This window comes from Pholis gunnellus (genome assembly GCF_910591455.1).
Source record: "Pholis gunnellus genome assembly, chromosome: 23".
Lineage (NCBI taxonomy): Eukaryota > Metazoa > Chordata > Actinopteri > Perciformes > Pholidae > Pholis > Pholis gunnellus.
The window spans coordinates 1,327,387-1,342,084 of NC_136550.1; the positions used below are offsets into that span (position 1 = coordinate 1,327,387).

Here is a 14,698-nt window from a genome sequence, read left to right on the forward strand (position 1 = left end):
TATATATTTATACATATATCAAATATTGACATCATACGTACATAAATAGAGAAACAAATATCCTCTGATGAACACACTTGGCACTGCAGAGACGCTTCAGAATATCTCGTCTCTAAACTTCATGATTCTGTGAATTATCTTCTGGATTCAAACACGACGACGTACTTCACACCTTAATCAGGCCGCACGCAGAGACGCCTCGTGAGTTAACGTTAACGGTAACTTAAGACGTAAAATAAAGTTGTTTTCTGTTTAAATCGGGAGATTCAGAAACGCGTTAATAAGATGCAGACATTTATTTCCTTCTTTCATCTTTTATTGAAAACTTCATGTTCTGATGCAAAATAGTCATTTATTGGGAGTCAATGCGTGATTTTTAAGGACCGGAGGCGTCTTAAAATATAAAAATACATAAACAGTGACGTCGTCTGGAGTAGCTTTACTGCACCGCTGCTGTTCTTAGTGAAGTTTCATCAAACTGAGAATGAAGCTTTGCGGCTTCAAAAGAAAGAATCTCTTAATTTTTACTTCCAGGAGGAAAGTGCGCTCAGTTCACTGCATTGTTCTGACGGTTTAAACATGTCGGAGTGCAAATAAGTCAAAACACACGGAAACGAGCGACTGACCGGTTTAATCGCTTCTGTGGAGTGTGTTTCATTTGGCAAAGCGAGAACGTCCTTCGTCCTTTGGAGGGATAGTTTGTGAAGTTCAGAAGCTCTTCCACCAGACTCCACCTCTGCGAGTGGACATAATGTAGTGATTCTAAATGGAATGCATCCTTCTCCCCCCAGCATGAGTTTGAATGCGTCAGAGATTAATCTCAACCTGGACAGCGTCTGTGCTTCATGTTGGTCTGTAACCTCCAGCAGAACTTCCTTCCTTTCCTACATTAACAGGAGTCTTTTCTTCATATTGGAATGTGTCCTTTACCTCCACTACCGAAGGAAAGAGTTGCTTAGACTTCGTGTTGGAATGCAGCCTCAGATTCCTCCTGTTATCTCCAGCTGGGCCGGGCGGACTTGCCCGAGTCCCTGGAGTGGGAGGACTTGTCGGAGAAGGTGCCGCTGTCGATCCGCCGGTGGCCTTTAGGGGGAACCGGCGGGTCGTGGAGCGGCGAACGGGGAGGCGCCCTGATGCTCTGAGACCTCCTCAACGCGGAGGAGGGCGGTTTGAGGAGGTCGGAGGACGTTGGGGTGGAGGAGACTCTCAGCGAGCCGGTTCGGGTGAAAGGCGAGATGGTGCCGGAAGGAGCGTCAGAGGAGGACGTGAGGGAGGATTTAAAGAAGGATTTAAGGGAGGAGACTGAGCCAGAGTGGGGCGAATGAGGAGGAGGAGGAGGAGGAGTGATCGGGGTCAGGGTTCGTCTGAAAGAAGAAGAAGCAGTGCTTCGGGCGAAACCAGGAAGCGGCGATGACGAAGGGGTACCGGCGTTGTGCGAAGGAGTAACAGGAGCACTGAAACTTCCTCCGCTAGCTTGAGAGAGCGACCGCAGCGTGGAGCGACACATCTTCTCCTCCGGCGGCGGTCTGGGTTTGGGTCTGGGTTTCGCCGACGGCTTCCGGACGGACGGCCTCCTTTGCACGTCCTGGTTCTGCTCTCGAGTAGCCGGAACCTTCTGGTCTTTAGAGTTCTTGGGGTCCGGCGTCTTGTGGACGCTGGAGCGGCGGGACGACGGAGCGGTCGACGACTTCTCTCCTCGTCGGAGGGAGGCGCCGCCGTTGAGGTTGTTGGCGGTGGGACCGGCGGTTGCTGCTGCGGCGCCGGAGGATCCCTGCTGGTGGCCGGGAGGCTTCTCGGGATGTTTGCCCGGAGTCGGCGCGCCTCTGCCGGTCCTGGAGATGGGCAGGACGCGCCTCATGCTCTGGTTCTCGGTGTCGGTGAGGGTGCGGACGGGCTTGCTTTTGACGGCGGCGGACGCGGCGATGACGGGTTTCGTCCCGGCGGGTCGAGTTTTAGAGGTAGGGAGGTTCTTGGTGGACGATTTGGACGAATTTGACGATTCGGCTTTTCCTTTAGTGGAAGAAGCTGCTTCCGTGCGACAGGAAGCGGTTTTGTTTCTGCTCCCGTCACCCGTCGGGACGATCTCCACATCTCTCTTCTCATTGGTGGAGCCCTCTGCTCCTCCTCTTTGATTGGCTGTTCCTTTAGCTTCCCTTGCGCCGACAGCGGACGACGCAGGCTCCGCCGGGCGCCACATGGGCGAAGAGGCGGGATGCGACGGATCGTCGTCACGGCGGGGGACAGGCACCGGTTGGCTGCTGATGGGTTCAGGCACTGGCTTCTCATTGGCCGGCTGAGGTTCTGAAGGCGTGCGATTGGCCGGGGCAGAGGAAGCTTGCTGGCTCCCTCCCCGATCGTCGCTCCTACGCTGGTCCCGCTCAGTTCGCGCGTCGCCGGCGTGCGCGAGCTCGTCGCCGGCCTCGCACACGCCCGTCACGCACCACACCACCACCTTTTCCTCTCCTCCCTCCTCTTCCTCTTTTGTTTCAGCGTTCCCAATCTGGGAGTCGTCCCGCACCTTCTCGGCCGGTCGCTCCTCTTCATCTCGGCGACAATGCCGAGCGGCGTGAGGCCCCTTGTGGCGGCCGGCGACCTCGCCGAACACTTTCAGCTCAGGCACCAATGTGCATTTCTCTACAACCATGTTTACTCTGCAGAGTTCCGACTTCGAACCGCATTTAGGGTCCGAAAGCGCCCCGACGCCGAGTCGATCTTTGCCGTTGTTGTTGTTGTGGTCCGATTGCTGGTTGGGTTCAGAGGTAGTTTTGACCGTATTCGCCGGATCGATGCCGTTTTTAGCGTCGTCGCTGAGGTAGGTGGCGGTTGTATGGTTTAGTCGCGGTGCCGTCTGGCCCGCTTGAGGCTGCTGGTTTTGGGGGAAGCTGCACGTCGTGACCGTCGGACTTTGCGGTCGAGTCTTAGCGGAGAGAAAAGCCGTCCTCGCCTCTTTGCGGTCGGGGGTCGCCGACCCCAGGAGCGTGCTCAGTTCGCGGTCGGCGACGACGACCGACGGCGAGTTCCTGGACCGCCGCGAGCTCCCCGAGCGTCGCAGAGAGTTGAAGAGCGAGCGCGTGCCGAACTTCGGGGACAGGAGCTCCACCAGCAGCCGGGCGTCGCCGTGTGCCGACACGTCCGCCTCGCTGCGCCACCGCGACCCGACCGCTCCGTCCACCTAAAAGCAGAAACACACGTCAGTCACTCGTCGAGCCGTTTTGTGTGTTTTTAAAAGTTGCCGTGACCTCTTACCTCCTCGCTGCCGGCCCACGAGTGCCTCTTCTGCTCCTCCAGCTCCTGTAACCTCTGGCGCCGGGCCGCCTCCTTGGCCTCCCGCTCCCTGTTCTCCTTCAGAGGGACGAGTTCTAACGTCATTTCTTAACTTCTACCTCTCTGTTTGAGCAGCAGGTGGCAGCAGACGTACCTTGACCGCGGCGGTGAACCTGGAGCAGAAGCTGTTGAAGATGCTGAAGCAGTCGTCCAGCCTGAACGTCTCTCTGTCTTCACAGAAGAAGTCGATCAGCTCGCTGCCTTCCTTCTTCAGATGCTGCCGAGTGTCGCGCAGCGAGCACAGAGACGAGGTGGCCGACTGAGGCGCAAAGAAACGCACATGAATATACACACACACACACAGAGAGAGTAGTAGTACACGTAGAGTACTAGCTGACCGCAGTATTTGTGTGTTCTACCTGCAGGAAGCCGTCCAGCTGCTGCAGCAGCTCCGTGTCTCTCTGGACGTTCTCCTCTACTGAGCGCGTGCGAGACGTCTGCCACTGAAGTTCAGCGTCCAGCGTCTCCAGAGAAATCCTACGAAAAACAAAAATATAAATTTAGGTGTCGATCGTCATCCTCCTCCGGGGGGGGGGGGGGGGGGGGGGGGCTGATGGGAAATGTAGTCCGTCTGACCTGGAGGCAGGCTGGACGTGATTCAGCTTCAGTGGGAACTCCAGCAGCTTTGTGTCTTTTTTCTGTGCTTCCTGAAGGAGAAAAGAAGGAGAAGCACAATATGAGAGGATTCTTCCACCTGGAGGATCCTAAACATAAAAGCACAACACACACACACACACACACACACACGCACACGCACACACGCACACAGGTTACTGACCAGAGCGACAAAGTGCAGCAGGTTCATGCCCGGTTTGTTGGCCTTGGTGTCGGCCAGAGACAGAAGGGACGACAGCTTGAAACCCACTGCGTTTCCTGCATAACCTCCCTGAAAATACACACAACACACACACACACACACACACACACACACACACACACACACACACAACACACAACACAGTGATTAGACACAAACACAACATGCTACTGGTACTGACTTTTAACATTTGTTCTTGGAAAGTGAGTCAAATGACCACAAAGACATAAAAAACTGTAAAGAAACATGAAGTAACCAGAAAAGGATGCAAAACGACTACAAAGATGCAAAACGACCACAAAAACACACAAAACAACAACACAAAGACACAAAACAACAACACAAAGATGCAGAACGACCACAAAGAGACACAAAACGACGATATGACCGTGTTTTCCAGCTGTAATCGTTCATTCATGCAGTGCTTCACTCACAGCGTTGAGGAGGTTTCCGGCCTGCAGCACCAGGTGGAGAACAGCATGAAGCTCCTCACAACACATTAACTCTGGAGGACAAAGAAGTCGTTATTTGCATCAGAGCACAAACAAACAAACAAACAAACAAACAAACAAACAAACAAACAGTTCCCGCTTTCAAAAGCATCACGTGGGAAAAAAGATTAAAGAACAGAAAGAGGCAGCGAGGAAGAAACAAAGATCATAATCCTGAAACCCCTGTTTGCACCCGAGGGTGAGAGTGTGTGTGTGAATGTGTGTGTGAGAGTGTGTGTGTGTGAATGTGTGTGTGAGTGTGTGTGTGTGTGTGTGTCACCGACAGCATACGGAGGGTTATTTAACAATTCAGGCAGTTATCAAGTTCACACACACACTGCTAAAAATATACAAGGTGTTAGTTCATATTGTGAGTGGGTGTGAGTGTGTGAGAGTGTGTGAGTGTGTGTGTGTGTGTGTGTGTGTGTGTGTGTGTGTGTGTGTGTGAGACGGTTTGATTAACTGCAGGTTTTATGCCGCTGGAGAAACTGTGAAACCTTTAGTATGAGTCTGGTGTTATTCCACATTCTTCTCTCTCATACTTCGTGAAGAATAAACGCCCCAAAAAACGCTTTAAAGTGTAAATAAATGGAAGAAACGAGACGTGAAGAACATCGTGTGTCCTCAGAGTTAAACCGTTACCTTTGGCGGCTGAGCGGAGGACGCTGGTGTGTTGTTTTATGAGCTCACACGCTGCGGGGAACTCCTCCTTCAGCAGCATGGACTCGATGCGGACGGAGTAACTGAAGAGAGACGGAAATAAACCGTAATCCAGCATCTTATCTGAGTTTAAGGCAGTTAGGACTCACGAGGAGGAGACGAGGAGGAGACGACAAGACATCTTATTGCTGATTGTTCGTTTCTCACTAATGTTTCTCTAAATAAACATAAAAACTCCCATCAGCCTCGCTGCTTCACGTCCCATCAGGCTTTGCACCATCTGCTGAGACCAGAAGCTCCGTTTGTTAGAGTTTTATTCTCTGTTTTATAAAACGCTTTACACAAAGAGATGCATTGTTGTGCTCCAGAGATCCACATAAAAACTATTAGAAATAAAATCACATCTCAGAGGACGATATCAGTGTGAGCGTTAAAACAATACAGTATTGGTCATAAAATAATGTAAAATACCCAAAATAACTATAACTATGACTTTATTTAAACTAAATAACAACCATGTAGAATGACCCACACACACAATTAAAAAAATATAAATAAAATATAAATAAAAATAATAAATAAATAAAATAAAATAATGTGAAAAGCCCTCCCAAACACAAAAATAAATAAAATAAAATAAATGTAATGTCCCTTCACACACAACAAATATTTAAAAATATAATAATAATGAAAAAATAACAGAAAAATACTGTAAAAAAAGAAGAAATTGGACATACAAGAACATCAATCATTGCACAGTGAAGTGTATTGTTGACGGGCGACGCAGCGCTCTGTTGGAGCTCGTCCTCTCACCTGGGGAGCTGAACCAACAGGTACACGAAGGAATCGGCCAATGAGAGCTTAGAGACGTCTCCGCGGTACGACTTCAGCTTCTTCACCTTCAGGAGAGGAAACACGTGAAGAAGAGGAAGATACCAACACGATGACGTTAACGTGTGTGTGTGTGTAGGTGTGTGTGTGTGTGTGTAGGTGTGTAGGTGTGTGTGTGTGTGTGTGTGTGTGTGTGTGTGTGTGTTACCTCCTCTTTCTCCGGCAGCATCTTCAGCAGCTCCCTCAGAGGCTCCGCCCCATACGACTCACTGTTGCCACGGTGAATATCGTCTACTATCGTCTGATTGGACCTGGAGGAGGAGGAGGAGGGGTCACACATTTTATCATCATTAGTAAGAATAAAGTCATTTATCAATCACAGATGTTTGTTAAACGTGTGAGTTCTTCGGTTTGTAAAATGATGATATTTGAGTTTGAGACTACGTTTAAGTGAATCTCCTTCTACATTCACGTTTGTGATAATAAAACTCATGTTAAACGTTGTAGCAGCTTGAGAACACTGAGGCTGATGTTACACACTGTGTGTCTACAGGAGGCCTCTATGCCTCTATGTGTGCGTCGACACAACATCAACACATTCAGGACACGCTGTGACTCCCTCCTGTTACCAAACCAAACACCTGAAAGCGTAAAAGAAATCAGAGGAACGCATTTTAAAAATGATCTACGGCCTCAATGTTTGACAGTGATGTCATGATCTGATCTCCATGTTGTTGTGGAAGTTTTCTGTTTGTCTTTTTATTTTAATTCATAAACGACGACATAAACGCTCAATTCCTCGTAGCGTTGTGATGTCACGGAGGACGAATTATATTAGAACAAGCCGTGTTTGTGGTCGCTTTGTTTCTCTTTGTGGTCGCTTGAATATGATGATGTCACATTAAATGTAATATCTTTACCCCCGAGGGGTCAGAGGGTCACAGGATGACGTCATCCATAGACGTCCTCTAATGTGACTTGGAAACAGTCGCATGTTAATGAACTTCTCCGTCTGCTTCGTTCCATAACATGCCGGCATCACCACACGTGTTTACCCACAACACCCTGCGATGAGGGCGAGGAGACGCATCACGCCATCACGCCATCACGCCATCACACACACACACACACACACACACACACACACACACACACACACACACACACACAGTCAGCTGTTACCGGGTCACAGAGGAGATATTCAGGTCTAGAGGAGTCTTCATGTAAACTCATCTATAACTGACCTGTACCGTTGGGAATCAAACCTGTGACCGTTACCATACGAGCTTGACTGTTTTTCATCCATTTAATCCTCTATTGTCTCTTCCTATTCATCTAATATTTTGAGATACTTGTATTTACATATATACACTTATACTTTACTTTATTTCAGAGATGAATATTGTACGTTTTACTACATTTATGACCGCTTTAGTCTCTATTTTCAGGTGAATATTTAACATAAAAACACATTTGCTTATAAAATAAAACAGATTAAAAAGTATTTGGTGGTATTGGTACTTCTACTACAGTACATGTACTTGTACACAGTTTGTTTCCTTTCTGACATAATTGAGCTTCAGGTAACGAGGAGATTTACCTCTTAAACTGTTTGAGGAAAATCCCGATGTTCATCCCTCGTTTAGAGTCGAGAACGGAGACCTGGTGGAGGGAGGGGGGGGGGGGGGACAGGGGTCAGTTTGAGGTCAGAGCCCAGGTGGAAACGGTCCCCACACACACACACACACACACACACACACACACACACACACACACACACACACCTCCTCTTTGGCCTCTCTGAACGAGCTCCTGGTGGTCCCTCCTCTTGTGGGCGTGGCCTTCGATTGACGGTCGTTCTGACCAAACAGCTCCTCGATTGTCTGGACGTCGATCTGGTACTGCTGCTGCACACGGCCCTGAGTCCACAGGTTGGCCCGCCCCTTCACCTGCGACACACACACACACAGTATATATGTATATAACAAATATATACAATATATGTCGATACAACGCTTTAACAATTAACATGTGATCCACTGGGACGAGCTGTGACCTCACCTGATGCTCTGGTATCGTTTTCCAAAAGAAACTCCTCACCCTCCTCTTCTTCTTCAGGCCTCCTACAGGGTTCGCTAGCCCTGGAAGCAGGGGAGGAGGAGGAGGTGGTGGTGGTGGAGGTGGTGGTGGGGGTGGAGGAGGAGGAGGAGGAGGACCCAGTCTCATCCGGTTGCCTTCAACATCAGAAGATCCCGACGGAGGACGAGCGGGAGACGGCGGCTCGGCGAAGGCCACGCCCTCCGCCTGGAGGAAGAAACCCTGCCTCTCATTGGCCGGGGAGACGCTGCCCATCACGTGCATCCCCGCGTTCGATTGGACGGGAGCAAAGAGGGCGAGGCGGGAGGGGGGGCAGGGGGGGGGGCTTTCTGGCAGGCAGGCAGGTCACCTCGGTGATGGGGGACCATGGCGACGACGGCGAAGGTGGGTCATCGCTTTAGGAACATCGGAGAGGTCAAAGGTCAAAGAGGACGAGAGGGACATTTAGAGAAAACCAAGCGAGAAAAACGGAACAGAACGACATTTGGTGAAATACGCTGATACAAAAGATACAGTCAGCAGCCAGTTAGCTTAGCTTAGCATAACGGCTGGAAACAGCTAGCCTGGCTCGGTGCAAAGATTTACAATATTTAACTACCGGCATCTGGTGGAACATCAGCTGCTGCAGAAACAAACAAACATCCAACAAAAGCTGTTTCTGAGCTTCTATAACATGCAGAGAGTGGATCATTACTAAACATCACTTTCTTCATCATCGTCCTCCTCACACACACACACACACACTTCATTCTCACCTGCTGCTCAAACATGAAACCTGCTGATCAAAGGTGTTTATATAATAAACAATAGAAGTGTTTCTATTGTCTGTTTTCTGCACTGCAACACTCAACATCGAGTTACTTGTTGTGTTCGACTAACGGAGCAAAAACCAGCAAATCAAACAACCAGAAAACCGTGTTTTTAAAATCCACGTTGTTGTTGTTTGGACGGTATATCTGCTACCGTTAACTGTCAGGAAGTCACTTCTGTTATTGAATTAGTCGTACTGATTCTACTTGTTTTAAGTCTCTTTTAATCAGATAATATTCACAACAATAAGAACATGTACTCTACAGTTATGTTGCTTTGTTTGCTCCTCTGTACGGGAAAACACTTGTACCAGGAAGTCCATTTATGGCTCACATACTTGGACTAAATTCCTGCACTGCTAAATTATTTAACACACACACACACACACACACACACACACACACACACACACACACACCAGAGTCCCCGTGTGAAGCTCTGGATACATGTCGACAAAGATGTACACGTCCTGCTGATGAATTAAAGATGACTGTGTGTGTGTGTGTGTGTGTGTGTGTGTGTGTGTGTGTGTGTGTGTGTGTGTGTGTGTGTTACATAACTTACTCTCACATCTGTTTGATCGCATGATTTCTTCCATCGAACTTCCAACTGAATCGTGTGTGTGTGTGTGTGTGTGTGCGTGCGTGCGCGTGTGCGTGTGCGTGTGTGTGCGCGCGCTTTAGATGCCATTTGCTAACGTGGTTACAAACAATGGCAGTTTGTTTACTTGGCAAATGACAGAATCGGGGTCAGAGTTTGTGTTTGAACGGTTTCCCTCTCATCCCTCCATCTTCAACCGCTCATTAACAAAAGATCACTCACTCACTCACTCACTCACTCACTCACTCACTCACTCGACAGTGACATCATTGACATCGTCCAATCACGCGACTCGGAATGTAAAACCAGACTGACCCGGTTCACACGGAGGGTTCCGGTTGGTTGACGAGGTCGTGGGGCTTTGTTACCATTAGTATTGTAGTACTATTAGCATTACTATTAGTACTACTTCTACCACTGGTATTATTAGCATTCCTGCCGCTAGTCGTATTACTACAACTTTTACTATTAAAACTATTTGTACTAGTGCGACTCGTATTACTACTACAGATGCAATTATTATTCTTAATACCTTTACTGATTATTACTGTGGCTTTAACTACTGCTACTATATTATCTACTGCTAACAAAGCTAGTAGTAGTGTTATCAATGCTGCTCCTACTAGAACTATTACTGCCGATATAACAAGTTCTGATACTACTATGACTGACGTTAAAGGATCAGAGTACTTCTACTTCACTGTAGTGATGTATTCTCGTTGAACAGGAAGCTCTTCAGTTTGATTTTGTAGCAGAGTTTTCACATCAGCTCCAGATGTTCACGCCTCTCAGCTGACACCTTTCGGGTGTCTCAGTTTCAGATGCATGCTGGGAAATGTGCTGTGACAGCAAAACCGGTGAACTGAGCCGCCGAAGTGAACGGCGCTCTCTTTGTTGGTTTAGCTTTTCTGAGCCGACCCAGTTATGAGGCTCCAAACGTCCATTTCCTCTTCGGTCTCAGTATTCAGGTCGCTGGAGGAATGTAGAGCAGAGACAATCTCCTCCTCTGGTTTGGCCTCAGATGACTCCTCTAGAAGGATTCCTCTAGAAGGACTCCTCTGGAAGGATTCCTCTAGAAGGATTCCTCTAGAAGGATTCCTCTAGAAGGATTCCTCTAGAAGGATTCCTCTAGAAGGATTCCTCTAGAAGGATTCCTCCGGGATGATTCCTCTGATAAACTGTCTGCTCATCCGAGTTCATCATGTAAAGAGTGTCTGTATTATAAAGGAGCAGTATTGTTAAATAAACTCAGAGCTGGTTGAACAGGATTGTTGCGGTTCATCTGCTCTCAGAATCAACTGAAGGAAGTAATTATTCTAATTAAATGTAAACTGGAGCAGAGAAGGAAGTAGTATTTAGATCATTTCCTGCAGTGACAGTACAAATATTCTGTTACAGTAAAAGTCATACAGTTAAAGTACTGACACCACTGTAACATCTCGGAGAAGATTCTACAGTAAAGTTCATTAATGTTTAATTCTAAATAAATGTTTGTTTGTCATTTCATCAAGTCATGTATTCGTCATTTATTCTGTTTGCAGAAAATTTGCAATTCACGGCAGTGACGCAACCTCGACGTGGAGTCACTGGTTGCCATAGTAACGGTCAGTGGAACTGACCTGGGAAGCCAACATCGTGTACATTAAAACACACACAAGTCACTGCAAACCTGTTTGAGAAATAATACACCGACAAATATTTACACTACAAATTCATTTGACCTCTTGTCTCATGCACACACACACACACACACACACACACACCTTTCACTGAACAAACAACGTGACTTCAGCACTAAAGATGACTCATCCCACCAGTTATTACACGAGAGACGATGAATGGAACTCAGATCAAACGCAGAATGGAACAGTTATTATAAGAGGTTGTAAAACTCCGAAAAGCAAAATGTACTCAGAGTATTATGGTTGAAGTACTAATTATGCAGTAAAATGTCTCCTGAGACAGATATATTACTACATGTGACATTATCAGGTAGTTGCATCAGCGTGAGAGAGTTCCTGTTGTAGTTGGAGGTACTTTGAAGTACTTCATATACACAGGTAGGTAGTTTTAGTGACTGTAATGTCTCTTTAGTGGAGCTGATAACAAATAATAAACATCTGATTCATCTTTGTGTTGTATTTTATAGTGTACACAATCATTTACAAACCAACACATCGATGGTTTTGGTGTGTTTCCGTCGTTCCAGATCAACAACAGATGCTTTTTGCTTTCTTCTCATTGCGTTCAAAGCTGACATTTCTACACTGTTGCAAATAAACATTGGGCTCCATTGAGATTATTATAATTGATCGTTCTAAAGTACAAAAGTAAAAAGAAATCAGATGTAATCATTTCCAAAATCCACGTTTTTATCTTCTGCTTCAATCCATTTTTGTTGATGTGAAGCATTTTAAAAACAACATTTTCACTGCGGTCAACAAACACAAAGGGAGTCTGGATTAACAGGGCGGTCCAGCAGCAATCTAACAGCACCATGACTTACATTTATATCAGTGCAATGACAAAGAAATCCATTATTTCTGTTCGTAGGGTAACGACTTCATAAAATATGACAACAGACATTTGAAGCTTATAGAAAAACCTCAATAGATGCTTCAAATGTTAAAAAAAAAAAGCTGTAAAAAATGAGAAACAGCAGCCTAATATTTTACTTAAACCTGACTTCAGTGCACTCGTTCAACTACAGCTCACAAAACTGCATCATGCTGAATTTTCCAGATGACTCAGCGGTCGTCAGGTGAACCACCTACAACTCAATGAAACAGGAACAAAGAGCTGCTGGTGTCCAAACAGTCCAGGGAGTGGACGATGTCCATTCTCTCATTTAAAAGCAACCTCGGACTAAAGAACTCCATCAGCAGCCGTCACTTATCTTAAAGCCCTTTTCCAGCTGTCGTTTCCTCTCTGAGGATTCAACAGTGACACGGCACAAAAAAACTGTCTCTGGCATTTTAATATGAAACTAATGTGAAAGCTTGAAACCCAAGATGGTGAGTCGGGACAGAATAAGTGATGGTTTTCTGAAGGAAAGACAGACGAGACCCTCACATCTAATCCAGTCTGAGACCAATGTGTTGGCTTTGATGTGATATTTGAGTCTATTCTTTTAAAGAGAAAGCACTCAAAGGATTTCTAATTCCAAATCGAACTCTAAATCAAAGTTTCTTGCAAAATGTCTGATTCATCAGCAGGAATTTGTTCTGAATTTTGGTGAATGATTCAACTCTAATGTTTTAATTCCCCTTGAGCTCCCGGTTCCACATTTTATATTTCTTTCTATTATCTTAATGTGCAACTCATAAGAAATGAGCTACTTTAATATTGTGCTCTGTAAAAGGAGATGTAGACATTTTTAAGGCTTTAATTGCAACTTTGCATTTAATGTTTTTATGTCTTTCTGTGTCTCTTCAGACACGACAATAAACCAGTTTTTAGTTTTTCTGAAGATTAAAACAAACAAATGAGTCACTCGTGTTCAGTAGGAAAGTGCTCATCAGTCAGAGAGAAAACATATTATTATTAATATTATTATAACATCTTTTAACACCCCCGGATAAACGAGACCATCAGGGAGGAAAACTGCTCCAGACAGCGACTCGTGAGTCACACCAGGCTTTAAATATTCTGCCCTCTCTCTTGTGATTTCAGGTTTACAGTCGGCCTGCTTGTTGCTCAGCAGTCTGACAGATTAGCTCCCACACGGTTTCTCCAGCAGTGACGTCTCGGTTTGAGGATTACAGCAGAATATATATATATATATATATATATATATATATATATATATATATATATATATATATATATATATATATATATATATATATATATATATATATATATGAGCTTCAGATATCCGGATATATCCAGAAAAGAAATCTGCGAAAACGTCACAAGAAAACCCTTCAGATGCCCTCATGAAACAATTCAGAGACAATAGAAAAACAAAAAGATTAATTTGTCAAACTAGGCAACTATTTCAGAAGGTCAAGAACTTTCACGATCAAAAAGGTAAAAAAAACTTCCAAGGACGAATCCAGACCACCGAGGAAGCAAACTCTCCATAAATTGGCCAAAACAAACTCATGAACACAACCAATATTTAAGTTTTTAAAGATACTGACACCAGTATCTGAAATCTCTCCGATACCTCCTAAAACACTGGATATAATAATATCCAAGGATCCATCCAAGAATCTATCCAAGAATCTATCCAGGAATCTATCCAATTACCATCTAAGAAACCATTTCATAATCTATGAAAATTTTACCAATTAGTATCCAACAAACAATTCAACAATCTACCCAGAAATAACCAATAGATATCCAAGGAACCATTAAAGAATCTACCCAACACGTACTGATTAATAACGAATAAACCATCCAATAATATACCCAGAAACTACCATTAAATATCAACCCAGCTATCAAAGGATCTACTCAGAAATTACCAAAAGATGTGCATGAAACCTCAGAAACTCTGCAACCCTCCAAATCACAGACAACAACAACACAGAGTCTCTGTTACCCTGGAAACCCAAATAAAACCTCCCAGAGGAGAAGACGGCATCGGCCTTATTTAACAGACAAACAATAGTAAACATGTGTGTGTGTGTGTGTGTGTGTTGTGATGGTGATTCGGGGGTGAAGTGAGGACCCCCCACATTGATCTGCTGTTTTAAAAACAACATTAGCATGAAAATCACATCAGTTTTGGCTAAAAAACAAGTGTAAAAAAAAAAAGAGTAAAAATCCCTTTATGATGTCTGACGGCTCCTTTGTTCCACACAGGAAGCGGCTACATTGAGTCCACCGCTCCGTCTTTATGGTCCGGTTGAGCATCGCTCGTCCCTGGGGTTACCATGGTGACAGAAAAGTCGAAAAACAAGAGGGGCGGTCCCGAACTAGAGTCCTGTATCTAAAATGTCACCCGGGCCAAAGCTCCTTCATCGGAGCTCCAGACGGGTCAGGGGGGGGGGGGGGGGGGGGTCGATGAGGGTCCCGCTCAACCCGCTGAGGGAGCAGCGAGGCTGGGAGGCCCGAGGGG

The 14,698-nt window shown here is 45.9% G+C and overlaps 1 protein-coding gene across 1 annotated transcript in view; it reads right to left on the reverse strand.

Annotated features, from left to right (window-relative positions):
• The window catches only part of LOC306714732 (uncharacterized protein), a 15,962-nt gene continuing 1,264 nt past the window's right edge, over positions 1-14,698 (reverse strand). Inside the window, exons 2-14 of the mRNA XM_079184852.1 lie at positions 8,185-8,615; positions 7,908-8,072; positions 7,724-7,785; positions 6,332-6,434; positions 6,106-6,191; positions 5,275-5,375; positions 4,576-4,646; positions 4,103-4,210; positions 3,901-3,971; positions 3,684-3,801; positions 3,419-3,583; positions 3,247-3,342; positions 1-3,172 (exon numbers count right to left, since the gene is read on the reverse strand). Of these exons, the coding sequence (XP_079040978.1) occupies positions 995-3,172; positions 3,247-3,342; positions 3,419-3,583; positions 3,684-3,801; positions 3,901-3,971; positions 4,103-4,210; positions 4,576-4,646; positions 5,275-5,375; positions 6,106-6,191; positions 6,332-6,434; positions 7,724-7,785; positions 7,908-8,072; positions 8,185-8,484 (3,624 nt within the window). The 5' untranslated portion in view covers positions 8,485-8,615 and the 3' untranslated portion in view covers positions 1-994. The remainder of the gene's footprint in view (positions 3,173-3,246; positions 3,343-3,418; positions 3,584-3,683; positions 3,802-3,900; positions 3,972-4,102; positions 4,211-4,575; positions 4,647-5,274; positions 5,376-6,105; positions 6,192-6,331; positions 6,435-7,723; positions 7,786-7,907; positions 8,073-8,184; positions 8,616-14,698) is intronic.